Below are 16,474 nucleotides of genomic sequence, written 5' to 3'. Positions count from 1 at the left end.
ACCCCAATGATGCCACTTAGTAGGGGTATAACTTTAGGAATGGTTTTTTTTGTTTGTTTGTTTTGCGTTTTTTTTTTTTATATATAGGGTTGACATGCCACATTACATTAGTTTCAGGTGTACCACATAGGGATTTGACAACTCTCTACTTTATGCTGTGCTCACCACAAGCATAGATACCGTCTGTCACCATACAATGTTATTACAATACCACTGGCTATATTTCCTACGCCACAGCTCTTATTCCCATGATTTGGTCATTCCATCACTGGAAGACTGTTTCTTAGGAACGTTATTTAACTTTTCTATGCTTCAGTTTCTTTGTCTGGAAAAATGGAAATTTTATCTGACTCATAGGTGTATTGGGACCAAAGGGGTTAAAACATATATAGTGCTTAACACAGACCTTGGGACACACTTAGTGCCCAGTAAACAGCTCTTGTCATTCTTACAATTACTATGTAAACGAGGATAATTTCTTTGGCCTATTGCTTTTTCCATCACAAACTCTCAGATTTGATACTCACAGGGTTAGAATGCAGCACGGTGAAGAACTCTGGGCTGATGAGGAACTTCACAGGGGGAGACTGTAACAGCAACGTGAGCCTGGATCTAGAGGTAGAGTGGGGCAGGACGTTCTCCCGTCGGAAATCTAGATGGGGCAGACCATCTAGATTTAGTGGAAACATATTTATTCACTTCCATCTATGTTTTAAAAGAACCAAAGAATACTTATATCATTTACTATTATTTTAATCCTCCAAACCCTCTTTGCTTTGATGTAAATTCATAGATAAAACCTGACTAAAATGGAATTGAGTATCTCTAGCCACTATTAACATTTTAATGCATCCTTAGATGTTTTAAGTGATCAGATTCAATCATTTTCCTCTATCCCACACATCCAGAGATTAAAAAGTTATTTATATTCTATTTTGTTTTCTGATTCTTCTCTTACTACTAGTAAAAAGTCGAGGATTAGAAGAGGTCTCTGGTGAATTCTACTATTTGCATTGGATTACCAGATCTTATTGAAGATCAAAAGTTCACTAAAAGAAAAACCTCATTTCTTGGAAATCCTTATTATTTGTTTTCTACTTTTCTGAGATTACAAACCAAACCAACCTATAGACTCTTACCTGCACTGGCTTGGTGAAAGTCAGCTTCCTCCCCTGCCCCATCGATAGCGTTGGTATTTTCCTCAGGCCTCTCGTTAGTCATGGTTCTGCGGATACTCTGGTATCTAAAATCAGGAGCCTAGCATTACAACACAGCAGCCTCCAAAATGAGGGACTCAACCATTCCCCCAGAGCCCAGAAATTTTCACCATCTTCTCAGCCTCAACCAAAGTTTCTTCCCCCAACCCCCCACCCAATTCCCTGACATTCTGGGCCATCTGTTGTTTAAATAAATTACAATGCATTGAATTTCTTCTGTCTGTTGTTTGTGGAACATTTTCCTAACAAAGTAATAAAACTTAAAAAAAAAACTGCAGCCCTTAACCAAAGAAAATTAAATTCTTATATTGTTAAAGAAAAGAACTTTTTATTTCATAGCCATTCATTTTCAAAAAAGAATGACATTTAAAAAGCTTAAGTTGATAATAAAGATGCATGATGAATGGAGATTCTAGATATTTAGAAAGGTATTTGATTCATATCATATATGTATATGCTCTGTTTTACTAAAAATCAATGCCTTGGGTTGGCGAAAGGGGTCATCATTACTTATTTCCTCTCTAGTTTCCAAACAAGCAGTGTGTGCCTGTGGTTATTATTTTTTTAACCAAGAGAAGTTCACCGAAGTCTATAAATCAAGAGGTACCAGCTACATGTTAATGACAGGTCACCCAAAGATGAAAGAGAGACATCCATGTTTTCTACTGTGGCCCACATGAAAATAAGCCCAACCACACTACAGTCATAGTGAAAATGCCCGTCCTCACCTCCGGTTCAGCTGCTCCATTTGCTGTATGGAGTTGGACCTCTGCAGCACCTGGGGGGCCGGGGGCGCTGTTGGCCGCTGCCATGTGGTGGTTCTGTTGACGTGATCCACGTAGAAGATCCTGCCATGGCTGTCAATGCGTGCCTCCCAGTCTTCACAGTAGGAACGTACCGAGAAAGGTTAGAGGAAGAGCAGAGGCCATTAATGTGGTTCATTAACTTCAGCATGGGTTTTCCCTGACATGCTAGAAATTGGGGCTAATCACATATATCTCACTGCGTCATCAGGCACCTCCTTCAGTCCACTTCAGGATCTGCTGTGTGTGTAATAAACATACCCTGTGTGTGTAATACCCCCGCTTTAAAGAATCTCTGAATGTAGAGAATCCTTCCAGATCTGTCCACAATGCCCATCTTCATACATGAGTGCCAGTGTTTTATAAATACAAGTTGTTGGTATCATAAGACTTTGGATATTTGCATTGAAATTGGTGTCAATGATTGTTGTCACCAAAAATTGATTTCTCTCTCTCTCTCTCTTTTTTTCCAGCTTGAAGGAAAGTATATCTGGAAGCTTCCAAGTGCATATTTACATACAATTCTGGTAAATGTAGGGGGGCCTGGGTGGCTCAGTTGGTTAAGCGACTGCCTTCGGCTCAGGTCATGATCCTGGAGTCCCGGGATCCAGTCCCACATCGGGCTCCCTGCTCGGCAGGGAGTCTGCTTCTCCCTCTGACCCTCCCCCTCTCATGCTCTCTCTCTCTCTCTCAAATAAATAAATAAAATCTTTAAAAAAAAAAAAACAATTCTGGTAAATGTAGTCTTCAGAAGAAAATAAGGCTAGCCCAGTCATCAAATACTATCATTATCTACAAACTTCCATTTGCACTTTCCCAAAGATGAATACATTTTCAGAACAAGGGTAATTACTTGCCTTCAAGCTCAAATAAATACAACGTTTTAAAATATTATTTAATTTTATGTTTAAGCAATCTCATTAAGTCTGTTCACCTTTGTAAACAAATATATAAGTGCATGTTCAGTAGAAACAGAAAGCACAGTGATCTTCAGAGCCAGACCGACCTCCTCTGTGGCTCTCTAAAGGGCCATTCTCCCATCAAAATACACAAAGCACGAGCTGATCTTTTCAAAAGGCAAAATTTTGAAACTAACTGTAGTTGGGAAGTGCAATTTATACATAATATACAAAAACAGCAGAAGGATGCCTGGGTGGCTCAGCCAGTTAAACGTCCAGCTCTTGATTTCAACTCAGGTCATGATCTCAGGGTTGTGGGATCAAGTCCTGCATCTGGCTCCATGCTGGGTGTGGAGCCTGCTTGGGATTCTCTCTCTCCCTCTCCCTCTGCCCCTTCCCACCCCCACTCTCTCTCTCTAATAAATAAATCTTTAAAAAATAAAACAGCAGAAATCTATTCTTTAACCAGCAAAGTTTTATACATCTCTATTTCTGTGTAAAATATTTTTTGAAATTAATAAGCACCTTTCTCCTTAGCAGCTCAATTATTTCAAAACTACCCATGTCATCACATAGCTTATCAACAGACACCATGGGTCTAACCCTGGAGACTAGGAGGACGGCATGTTTGCTCCTGATCCCCTATGGCATTTACTCTGGAGGTGAATAGAGCAAGTATTCTAACAAAGTTCTCAGGGTTGGAAAGACCTGAATGGTAGACCCCAGCCAGCAGCAGCTGATTACTGAGGGCTGCCTCAGTGGGGGGGTGGAAAGATCTGTTTTTGTTGACCCTAGCACATGGTAATTGATGACAAATGGCAAGAGAAAGAAAAATTGGGCTGAGAAAAAGCACCACACAGACAAAAAACAACTCAGTGTCACTCAGGCTCCAAGGTAACACAGACTTACAATGAACCAGCCTGCCAAACCTGAATTCTTTGGACACAGTTGCAATCCCATCAATGAGACATTTCCAAAAGACCTCGTGATCAGCCTGCCATAAGCTGACAAATAGGAACTACATTAGAGCCTTTTCAGAAACCATTTTCCAAAACCCTTTGATCTATTCCATTGTTCTGCTCTGCTCTTTGCATACTTTCCCACCTCAAAGATTTTGAGAACCAATTATTCCATCTCATTAGAGCCAGGATAATTCAAGCACATAGCATATGCAACTCAAATGCACAAGAAAACAAATGGCCATTTCTTTCCCCAAAAATGTTTACAGTAGCTTCCAATTTTAAAAACGTAGAATAGGTCAATTAGGGATAAAAACAGAACTGAAGCCAACTAAAGAAAGTAGAAAGAGAGGTGCTGCCAAGCTCCCAAGATAAGCTTATAACTCAAATTTGGCTCTAAGTTTTCTGGCAGTTAAGGCAGAAAAGAAAACACATTGTGGCATACTTTCCATTTTCTGACAAAAGAAAGTAAAAAAAATATCTTCAAAGATAGAACTTTTTCCTTGAACAAACTACATAGGAATTTACCCCACAGAATGTGGTCTCTATGCCATATGGGTAAGAAAATGGGGGAGGAGGGAGAGTGGGGAATCTCCGCATATATTTACCACTACACTTTGCACATAGCATGAAATGAATGAACAAATAATTTCAATAACATAAAATCGTAACAAAGAGATTCTTGTGTTCGCTTTCCACAAAGTCCAGGAATAACCTTAATGTATTTCAACAAAGACACCTCTGTGTGCCATGAGGAGAACAAGAAAATGAGTTCCGAAAATTTGCTTTCAAAGAACGTGGGACATTGGAGGCACATTAAGACTATCCCTATCAAGGGGCGCCTGGGTGGCTCAGTTGGTTAAGCGACTGCCTTCGGCTCGGGTCATGATCCTGGAGTCCCTGGATCGAGTCCCGCATCGGGCTCCCTGCTCGGCGGGGAGCCTGCTTCTCCCTCTGGCCCTCCCCCTTCTCATGTACTCTCTCTCTATCATTCTCGCTCTCTCAAGTGAATAAATAAATCTAAAAAAAAAAAAAAAAAAAAAAAAGACTATCCCTATCAAATGTCATATCTTTAAATTGAGGCTGTTACTTAAGATCCCATAAAGAGAAATGCTGTCTTGCTGATTTCAAGTGGACGCTTATCATCAGATTGAGAAAGGCTGTTCTGTTGTTGACTCTTACCCAAGTGGTCAATACCCTTCCATCCAGACAAAGACAGTAGAGGTGCCTATAGGAAGATTAGCTCTCTATTGTATCTATCAAAGTTTCTTTGCAGGGTGGAGAGAGGTGGGTATGGTTGCTTATAAATTTTTATATTGGGCCTGGTTTATTCTTGGTACAAGTAAGCATATGAGAACTCATTGCCCAGCATCAAAGTTTTCTTTCAGAGACCAGGATAAAATCAGACAGGCAGGATTAGAAGACTGGGAACTTGGCATTTACTTCCTTGTCTTGCCACATTGTAAAGTGGGGTGTATAATCAGTGTGCAAACGAGTCTGAGAACAATGTATTGGGGTGCGTATGTATATGCAGTGCACCAAATTGGGAAGTAGACGGCCTGGGGCTTCTGGCCATGGCTTTGTCACACCTTTGCTCCATGACCTTCAATAAATCACTATACCTCTGAATCACAGTTTCTTTACCTGAAAAATGAGAGGACAGTATTATACCTTGCCAAGATCCCTTTCAGTTCTAAAATCATAAGAATCTTCAAAATAGGGACGCCTGGGTGGCTCAGTCGGTTAAGAGTCTTCAAAATGACACCCATTTTTCTACATTAGGTTTAGTAAGAACCTATCAACATCTTATGTCTAGGCCAGAATTTGCAAACTAAACTCTAATTAATTTAGCCATATAGAGCCAGGGGCTTTGAGGTCCTGAGAACCATCTGCCAACTCCGTGTTGGCCACCACAGCCCCAGTGTTACCTCTTGTGCCTACTGGTGTTCCACACGAGATTTTATGTGTATAAAGAGCTTCATGGCAATAACAAGGTTTGAGAACTGATATCTACAGAAACGCTTCTCAAAATGTGGGACTCCGGCCGTAGGTATCAGAATCACTTTGAGGATCAATAAAAATGCAGATTCCCAGGACACACCTTAGATCTGCAAAATCAGACTATCTGAAGTTAGGACTCAGTCATCTACATTTTTGACAACCTTCCCAAGTGACTCCTAGACACACTAAAATGTGAGGGACACTGACATAAATTTGTAAGAACTTAAAGCACCTAATTTCCTAGATAAAGCCATGGAGCTAATGCTAGATTTCTCAGAGGTCACAACGTAGAGGCTCACAAGAAACTAAACTTCATCCTAAAGACTCCGAACTGAAATCCAGGAGCAAGTGGACTGGGAGATATCCCGAGACTCAAATAGAACAGCCCCCTTTGAATAGCTGGACAATAGGGGGAAATTAGAGTTGCAAAGTGTGTAAAAGTTCGCCCAGGCCACTGTCACAGCATTAATCCCTAGCCAGGGCACTGGAGGGAGGCAGAGCAGGGAAGGTCTTGGACACTTCCAACTTTTAAAATCAGCATTTGTGGGAACAGGAGTCGTCCCTGTGATCCCTCGTCATCCCATCAGGCATCTTTCCCAGTCCTTTCACACCAGACCTTGGTCTGCGCTGGACTGTCCAGCTGGTGATGAAATGAAGCCGTGAACACATTTGGGAGAGTGTGGAGACTGGGAAGAAGATCAAAAACTAGACATAAAGGATGGCACTTCAGGGGAAGCATGAACCACATGAACCAAGAGGATGAGAGGATCACGAGTGGGGCTTGAGTTAGTTATAACTGGGTTTAGAAGGATGAGGAACCTGAACTTTGGGAAGTAAATGTATAAGCCACTATAAGAAATTATAAGAACCATGGTGTCTTCGCCACATGGTGAGATGATAAAGTTATAATGAACTGAAGGTATTCTAAGGAAAAAATTAAGCTTTTGTGGTAGATGCGGGACAGCAGTGTTTAAAAGATTAGTTTTTCCTTATTCTAACACTCAAGGAGGTGTATAGCATTTGCACAAGTACAGAAGTAAGTTAACTTATCTATGATTTTGGGAGGCAGCATAGTAGGTCTACTTCCCCTTCGGGAGGGTGGGTTAGTGATCGCAACAGACGCAAAGAGTGACGGGGCACCAGTGCACATGCATACTCAGTTTGGGGGTATTTCGCAGGCGGAATGTGCTCTTCTCTGTATGTATATTATAGTTAAATACAAAGTTTAAAAAAATCTCAAACAGCTGCCTATGGTGGACCTTAACAGTCAATTTTTAAAGAAAGTAGCTTTTTAGATTAAAAGTATGAATTCTTCTCTTAAAATTCACTTTTAGGGGCGCCTGGGTGGCTCAGTCGTTAAGCGTCTGCCTTCGGCTCAGGTCATGATCCCAGGGTCCTGGGATCGAGCCCCGCATCGGGCTCCCTGCTCGGCGGGAAGCCTGCTTCTCCCTCTCCCACTCCCCCTGCTTGTGGTCCTGCTTTCACTATCTCTCTCTCTCTCTGTCAAATGAACAGATAAACTTTTTTCAAAAATAAATAAATAAAAATTCACTTTTAAGCTCTAGAAAATAAGAGCCCCTAGCCTTATACATACTAGAAAGTTAGATTAATTACACCTTTCAGATTCACTGCCTTACTTTAAACCTTCATTTCAAAGGATGCTTTAATAATGAAAGTGCACAACCAAAAAAATGATAAACATTCTCCTGTGTTTTTCCAGACCTGCCCATTTGAACCTGCCACCTAAGTAGTACGCTAGTCCTAACAACGTGGCAATGATCCTGGGATCCTACAAGAGTCCAATAATCTAGATGGTTCATCGTGAGTCTAATCCTATTCCTACACTTTTGGGGGAAAAACACTCAACAGTTCCTTACTGTCCCCAGTGCAGCAAGGGATTAAGTCACAATTATACTGGACCCAGTAAGAAAAATAAAATAGTTTTTCAGAAGGGGCTGAGCTGACTGTTCTTTTTTTGCTTCTCTTAAGGCAAAAATGACCAATACCTGTCACGCTGATGATGTTCCAGGGGGCTTCAGCCCTGACCTGCCTCCAGCTGCCAGCGCCATCAATCACCTCAGAAGAAGATAAGCAAATTCTGAAGGCGCTCAGTGTGGATTCAGATTGAAGCCACTTCCAGGGAAGGCTCACCACACTGCCATGCTGCCCTTAAGACCTGGAGTGTTCTTATGTTGTATGGATCATGAGAGCATCTCTCAGCCAGGGATTGGAGTTACATAGCTCACAAGGTCATTTCTCAGGGCCCGTGGCCTAAAGCAAGAGTAAGATTCTGAAAACAATTGGTAGGACATCGTTACAACTGTGTCATCTCTGTACTAAGTCCAAGAACAGGTCCCTGATTCTGAGATAAGAGGAATTAGATTAGATGCTGAAGCAAACAAACAAGGAAAACTGCTTTGCATAAAAAGAGATCAAACAGATGTTCAGAGTCTAAGTTATAACACTGATGCTTAGCCCACCACATGATCAGCTGTAACAGGGAAAAGATACAGCAAGGGATACCACTGAACCCCCTTAATTGAGTTCGTAAATCCTCAGAGAGAAGCCTAAGTTTGCTGGGTGGTTTCTTCACTATATGTTAGCACACAAATTTCAATTAAGGTGAAAATAAGCTCAAATAACAATAATAATTAGGAAAAGAAAAGAAAGAATCAAGAATGAGGGGCGGGCATCAAAGCCCAAGGTACAGTGTTTCAGCAGCCTGCCCCACAGGGTTGTGGATAGCGATCGACACAAGGAGGAAAAAGTGCTCCTGAGTCTGATACAAAAGCTTAACAGAGCAAACCTGTCTGGGCTATGTTCATATTGTCACTACAACCACTTTTCTTCTATTTCAGGGCCCCTGGGGAAGAGTCCTGCTGAGTAATCTTAACCCAGAAGAAGGAGAAGAAAGTTGAGCACCTTTTGAGCCTTCCTAGGTTTGACCTCAAAACACTACAATAGAATAAAGCTTCAGGGAAACCCCTAAAGCCTCTGATTTAAGGTGATGCTTGCACCTAATAGATAACACACCACCACACAAGCCACTACTCTGCTTCTAAGGAAGCTTTCAGAATTTATATTCATCTACCCACACAACAGTCCCTTCCCTTCTAATCTTAGATCAGAATACCTGATAGAGGAGAAGGAAGGTTTAAGACTCTGTCTCAACTTTTACTAGTATGGGATCGTAAACAAGTTACTTAATTTATCTGGGCTTCAGTTTCTCCATCTATAAAATGAAAGAATCATTTTAGCCAATTTCTACTCACTTGACCTACCTCATAAAAATGTAACAAAGAATAAAGAATGAAGCATGTAAAAATGCTCTGTAAACTATAAAGCACTATGCGAGCTTGAATATTATAATTCATAGTGTTAAAAGTACAACTCTTAGCCTGAAAATAATTCAGCCAGGTCATTCAAGGGATGGACTAATCTGTACACTCCAACGGGATGCCCCGTGGCCGAGCCTCCCTGGAGACACTGCATGAAGGCAGAGGCACAAGGCAGTGTGGAATGTGGAATGCCATAGCTCCAAGTCAGAGGTGTGGCCCGAGGTGGTAGCAGAGTTGCCCAGTTGGGAAAGGAAGGCAGAGAACTGGTTAGGTTGGGGACAGACAACTAGCAGGGCAGCCATGTGATTAAGTAAGGTGTTGAAAGGATGAGACACACATGAGAATAGGAGGGGCTGAAACAGTGGGAGGACAGAGCTGAACAGTAATCAGGAATGCTCAGACCATAATCTGTAACCTAGCCTTGATAATAGAAATCCCCAAATTTGTAAATTGCAAGTTGCATAAAAGGGATTAAGAATTTTTCTCCTCTTGGGGCACCTGGGTGGCTCAGTCAGTTTAAGTGGTCAGCTCTTGGTTTCCACTCAGGTCATGATCTCAGGATCCTGGGATTGAGCCTCTCGTGGAGCCCTGTGTAGGGTTCCACACTCAATGGGAAGTCTACTTGAGGATTCTTTCTTTCTCTCCCTTTCCCTCTGCCCCTCCCCCCCCACTCTCTCTCTCTCTCAAAAAAAAAATATTTTTTAAAAAAAGAATTTCCTCCTCTTCAGTTACTCATTAAATTGGATATACTATTAAATTGCTGTTTTGCTTTTAGATATATCAACTTATTAAAATAAACCAATTGTTTATTTTTTAAAATCCTAAAATATATTTTGTGTAATAAAAATATCAGTGTTTAAACAAATGCATTGAAATAACACAAAAAGTGGTCAATTTCAGCAGGAAAGTACTTGTCTGTATTATGCAATCCGGAAAACAAAATCATGGTTCAGTAAAATTCAGAGCAATTACATGTGGCCAGGAAGAGGCCATTTACCCATACTCTGATGTGACACAATGCCTCTGAAACTCGAACTACTATTAATCCACATACACATATAAACAGAGCTCTTCCAGAATCCTCTCCTCATGTTCCCAATTCATTTTTTTCCTATTATATCTAAGTATCTCCCAGGGATATTTTTCTTTTCTGTCTCTAATCTTTTCTCCAGGGGTAAACAATAAAGAATTTTTTTATTCCCCCACCTGCTTAAGATGACATACTGGTTAATTAATCTCTTGGTCTATTTTTTAAAGTTGCTTAAAATACACATTTCCTATAAGTAACTACCTTCAATCATCAAAATACATGAACAAGGGGAGGAACTGTACACAAAAGAATTTCCAAAGGATCAAGCCAATATTTTGACCAATTGTACATAGTACTATTCAGCTTTTTTGTTAACACTCACCAAAACTAAGCATTCAGCATTTCAGCCCTACATATGCATAGTCCCACAGCCCCACCTTTATGTCCCACCATTTAAAAAAAATTTTTTTTAATTTGAGAGAGAGATAGAGCATGATCAGGGGGAAAGGGCAGAGGGAGAGGGAGAAGCAGATTCCCTGCTGAGCAGGAAGCCTGACACGGGGTTCGATCCCAGGACTCCAGGATCATGACCTGAACCCAAGGCAGATGCTTAACCGACTGAGCCACCCAAGCACTCCTATGTCCCACCATTTTTAAAACACAGAAGGCCAAGGGCATCAGCTTCTTGCTATGATCACCTATAAGGTGGGAGAGTTGAGAGAGTGAATAAGAAGAAAAAGCAATAATGCAGAAAGATGTATTTTCCAATGTGTTCCCCCATAAGCAGTATTTACTGAGCTTTGTTACTGTTCATCAAAATGTTTGCTCTTACAGAGCAATACTGCTTTAAGGGATCCTGGACATTTAAACAGAGCTTAAATTATGTCCAGATTATGACTGGCCATGGGTATCGCTCAGACCTGTGGATACAGGTTGCACAACTATTTTTCCAGAATCCCTCATCCTCAACCATCCCCCCTTTAAGTGTTACATGTTTCTTGAAAGTGAAAGAAATAACCTTTCAAAACCTCAGATGATTATCATGCTCCAAATAAATGGTAGACCAATTTCTGAAATTATTAACACTTCTCTGCATATCCCCAAGGAAAAAATCAGAACACTGCACTTAATGATTTAAAATGCTGTAAGTGAATAGAAAGAAGTATATCACATAGAGTGAGGCTTTTCTAAGAGACTGTACCAATTTGTCTCCTAACTGAAAATTCATGCTGCCGTTAGGCATAATTTTTAAAATTTTCTATTATGAACCCAACTGTCCCAAATATCTGGTTCTGTTTCCCAATTACAGTATTGACTCTACGGATATTATAGTATTTGCTCCACCCCACCCCCCACCCCGGCTGCCTCCTCATTCAGCAGGACAGTGCCAACAAGGAGTCATCAGCTTAGCACTTTCCAGTCTGCAGCTGCTCTGTCAAGGGGCAGCCCTGAGATCCCTTTCTCTCATCTCTCATCTTTTCGTTCCCGTGGAAAGGATCTGCCTGTCATCCTTGCACCCTCTGAGCAAGGCGGACCCCTTAGCTAACAGGTGCTCACTTGGTGGAAGAGCCTCGTCCACCCTCTGGTAGCGGCTAACATCTTGGCGCACTGAAGGCAGCGATCTCAATGGCTGGTGGCCATTGGCCTGAGAACCTAGGATTAAAGAGAAAAAGGTACGTGGGTAGTGTTTTCCCCTTCAGTGTCAAAACAGTCTTTGTGAAAAACAAAAACAAAACCAAACAACAACAACAATACCCAACATAAATCCTAGAGCTAGTCTCTTTCCTCTCTTTAGTCTCCTTTTCCATATGAGGACCCAGAAACAAAAGAAAAGAACAAGAGCTGAATGCTCAATCAGAAGAGGGTCTTCTAGAGAAATGTCTCTCTCTCTACCCATCCCCCCCCCCCCACTTTCTCCTCTCCTGGCTGGTCCTGGTCATGCACCAATGTTTTAGGGCCACATAATGGCCGCAAGATGATGAAGGAAACAAAAACAAAAATAAAAGGAAAAGAGGAGGAGGAGAAAAAGGGGATACTTTAGGTAGAAAAATAAATTACAGAATAAGAAAATCATTCCCATTTCTGAGTCTGAGCTATTTAGGCACAGTGAATTATCCTTAGACTTTCTGAATCATCAAAGGAAACATTCTACCAGGTCATGTTCATTGAGACATAATACAAATTTTATGTGTAAATCTGCATCCCCAGATACTAAAACAGCTTATTCTTCAAGTGTCAGAACGCATCACCTAACTTAGTTAACATTTTTCGTACTGCAGAAGTAAAAAATATTACAATTGATGCAAAGTACATATTAAGTTCTGTTTTGAGGGTTTTATACAAAGAGGAGTAACTTAAGATGTTCCTGAAAGTGGGGCGCCTGGGTGGCTCAGTCCTTAAGCGTCTGCCTTCGGCTCAGGTCATGATCCCAGGGTCCTGGGATCAAGCCCCGCATCGGGCTCCCTGATCGGCGGGAAGCCTGCTTCTCCCTCTCCCACTCGCCCTCTTGTGTTCCCTCTCTCGCTGTGTCTCTCTCTGTCAAATAAATAAATAAAATCTTAAAAAAAAAAAAGATGTTCCTGAAAGCCTCTACACATTACACTGATGTTAAAGCTGTCAGCCTGTTTGGTTTTGTATCTACAAACCCAGGGCCCACTGGAGATTCATTATTGAAATTTGAAGACTTCCATTTGACAGGCCTCTTATTTCAAAAACAGAAGATCTGTTTAAAAAAAAAAAAAAAGCTAACTGTTGAGGACCAAGGTGAAGAAAAGAATTCAGATAACATGCGACCTGCAGTATAATTTACATTGAGGGACAAAACCCCAAGACTTCTCTTGAAGCGGTATGCTTGAGCCAAGAGCCATACCGACTTGTACATCCTACCTCCGGTGGCGCCCTCCTCCTGGGCAGTGGCCCCTTCACAAGCCCCGTGGGCATCCCCGGCATCACCCTCTTCTTGGGGCTGGCTCTCAGCAGCAGCAGCTCCCTCCAGGCTCCCCCGCCGCTGCCAGACCTCCCCCACCTCCTCCTGGTGAGGTAGAGGGGCCGAGTCTGCCCCTGGCCTTTCCTCCTCTCCACTGGGCGCCTGCACCACAGGTAAAGCACTGGGAGTGCGTATGGAATCCTGCGACCCTTCCGCGGGGCCACTGCTGATGGGTTCTGCTGCGCAGGCTCCATCTTCCTCCTCCTGAGAGGAAAAGGCCGGGGTTTCGGGAAAGCGTGCACTCTCAAGAGACGAGCACCGCGTGTCCACCGAGGAGAGCTGTGTGGTAACGCTCTCATTGCAGGAGCTGTCGGCGCCTTCCAGGTCGCTCTCGCCCTCCGGCCGCGTGCTGGCCTCGCTCACGCTCTCTGTCCTGGCAGGGTCACTGGGCTCTGTTTCAGAGGATACCTGGGAAGGCTCAGACCCCTGATCCAGGGACTCAGTCTCACTGATGGCTCTGCGGCTTCCTCCTGACGTGTCGGAAGTCCCCGTGTCTGCCCCACTCGTGGGCTGATCCACCTCCTGAGAGCCACACAATTCGGTGCTGCCCTGGTCAGCACTTGGTTGAGACTCTGGGCCATTTTCGCTTTCATCTGGGACTGGGCCTGGGGGTAAGGAGGCCTCTGCCAGCTCTGGAAGATGTTCTGGCTTATCCTCGAAGGAAGCGGCTTCATTTGTGGGGGCTTCCTCCACCTCCACTGGGTTGTCTTCTGGCTTTGTCTGTGATGTCAGGCTCACATCATCAGTTCTTGATGCCGTGCCAAACATTATTAGCCCTCCCTCCTCCTCCAAGGAAGATGGATATCCTAGGTCTTGCTGGAACTCGTGGTCTTCCTCATCTGAGTCGATATGAAGCATTGCATTGAGTCTTGTGTCAGTGGGAAAACTACTCCTTAGTTTTGGAGAGGCTCCCATGGACCTCTCCGAGCAGGTGGCCGTGCCCGGCCTGGAATGGCCATTGTGTTCAATCGCATCTAAGTAATCATTGAGTGAATCCTGACGTCCTCGGAGAGGTGAGGTCCTTGAAGAAGTAGAGGTTAATTCCTCTGTGTCTATTTCCAGAGTAGAGCTAGTCCTGAGAGAATGCTTGGGCGTCCCATCAGCAGCACTGTCCTCAGAAACTGGTCCATTAGAACAAACGGGGCTGTCATGATGGCCCCCAGGCATGTCCTCCTCATCAGAAGGGCTTCCTAGGTCTCCATTTACAGTATTGACCCCAAGTATTGTGCCAACAGCTTCTGGAGAAGCATCTAAAGGAGAAAACAGCATTTATTAAAACAAAGTGGTAATAACAAATGAACTTTTAATGTCCTATTCCTTTGCCACCCATCAGTTCAACAAATTCAGTCATCCCATTAAGGCCTCTTTACAGTATAATTGCCTTGAGAAGATAAGCAACTCACTACTAAATGAGTATCTTGTTGGTTAGTTTGACATATGAAGTGTCTATGTTCACTATTACTAGAAATTCTATAGCCCAGTTTCCAAACACAGGCATAAACCTAAGAGATATTTTTGATAAACAAGCTTGCCTATCTGCTTGGGAAACTTCAGAAGGTAATCACTTATTAGCCGTTTATTTTCAAAACAGGACACAAATTCAAATTCTATTCAAATATAAACTAACAACTGAGTAAGACTTATCAAGTTTTTCCTACAGTGATGTATTCACACAGCTATCTCACCTTCGTGCACAGAAGACGTAACCTCCACTTTAAACTGGAGGTACCCGCTCACGTGGTCAGCTGGGAGCCTGCGGCCAAGGTTGTAGCTGAGCATTTGGTCGCTGCAAGAGGAGAAATGGTTCTTTCCTTACTACACTGGTGTCAGCCTTCACCTCCTCCAGCAGGCCACCCCCAAATCTCACACACTTCTCTTAAAACTTTCACACTCACCAGAAAATACAACGCTCGAAGGCATGTTATAGTCCAATGTAATATGATTCATTCCCACAAAGGAAAACTTATAAGCCCCCCGACCCAGGATGCAACGAAATCTTGTTATAAGCCGAAAACGCAACACAGTATCACGTGATTTTCTTAAAGGGGACTGATGTGCTCTCTCACTGCTAACAGTGACCAGGAAAAGAGCATTCTCAAGGTCATCAAGTAGCTGTGAAAGGTCTACAGTTTGGGTTATTTTTCGACTCAGGTATAAAAGCGTAAGAGGGCCTGGCTCTTCAGCATTTAGCACAATAGGAAACTGGTCCTACGAGGACACAACAGGCAAGGACTATCACACAAGGACGGGCGGGGGGGCGGGGGGCACTTCACTACTGTACTTGAGGAGTAGGGGCTGGGAGTTAGGAGACATCAGGGTGAGAAGTGTCTGCCCCTGACAGCCGCTGCAGCTGTGGGAGGGGAGCATGCCACTGGACCTCCCCTCCTCACCTGCAGAGTAAGGGGACCGGAGCTGCTGGCCCCCACCGGGGGGAGCCTGGCTATCACTGCTTCCCAGCATGCCTTGCAAGAGATGCTAATGGAGAAGCTAGGTGTGCTGCTGGGGTGGTGTCTTGTTGCCGCCCCACGAGGCGTGCTAGAGGGCACCCCACCAGGGCCCCACCTTGGCCCCCCACTCAGGCTACCAGCCTCTTTGAGGATGAAGTTGTCAATCTTTTTCAATTCTGTGTTTATTTAATCAAAGTCAAATGCAATTACATCATGACCTTGTCTGAAGCAGCTTGCATTCTCAATCTAATTTATTCTTAATTAAGGAAAATAATCAAAGGGATAGTACGAAATCATACTATCTCTGCTCTCACACTGCCCTCTACTGGCAACTTCAGAAGGAAAACAACACCTTTGCCTAATACTTGCACCGCTGTGCAGCTTAGAGCCACTAGTCTGCTATTTATTATTAATGTGCAGCACAGTTTTGTTTGTCCGTCTCTACCTTCTCAGGACAATTCCAAATAGATGTCACCCCTTTAAAAGACACACATGTGTGACTGTAAAATCCCGGTTCAGCTCTTAGGGATCTTTCTGACTTCTTAGCAAGAATTTCTTAAAACTGTAAGATTATTTTCTTCTTCCTTTTTCTTTTCTTTCCTAGAAACGAGGTAATAGTTTTTGTCTCGATTGATGCTTTTAAAATGTCATCAGGGAAATTCAAATCAAAACTACATTGAGATACCACCTTACACCAGTTAGAATGGCAAAAATGGACAGGGAAAGAAACAACAAATGTTGGAGAGGTTGTGGAGAAAGGGGAACCCTCTTACACTGCTGGTGGGAATGCAAGT

At 42.9% G+C, this 16,474-nt stretch overlaps 1 protein-coding gene across 13 annotated transcripts in view; it reads right to left on the bottom strand.

The window, feature by feature from the left end:
• Positions 1–16,474, bottom strand: part of HECW2 (HECT, C2 and WW domain containing E3 ubiquitin protein ligase 2) — a 358,619-nt gene that overhangs the window by 105,486 nt on the left and 236,659 nt on the right. For all 13 annotated transcript variants that reach the window (XM_081813946.1, XM_031038270.2, XM_081813941.1 and 10 more), the window contains 6 exons: positions 14,919–15,019; positions 13,134–14,483; positions 11,805–11,900; positions 1,946–2,096; positions 1,140–1,243; positions 528–652 (listed from right to left, as the gene is read on the bottom strand). In XM_081813946.1, the coding sequence (XP_081670072.1) occupies positions 528–652; positions 1,140–1,243; positions 1,946–2,096; positions 11,805–11,900; positions 13,134–14,483; positions 14,919–15,019 (1,927 nt within the window). The remainder of the gene's footprint in view (positions 1–527; positions 653–1,139; positions 1,244–1,945; positions 2,097–11,804; positions 11,901–13,133; positions 14,484–14,918; positions 15,020–16,474) is intronic.

Source organism: Leptonychotes weddellii, chromosome 3, assembly GCF_054177405.1.
Source record: "Leptonychotes weddellii isolate Sample4059 chromosome 3, ASM5417740v2, whole genome shotgun sequence".
Lineage (NCBI taxonomy): Eukaryota > Metazoa > Chordata > Mammalia > Carnivora > Phocidae > Leptonychotes > Leptonychotes weddellii.
Note: the sequence above shows the minus strand (reverse complement) of the source record. Positions and strands in the feature narration are given on the sequence as shown.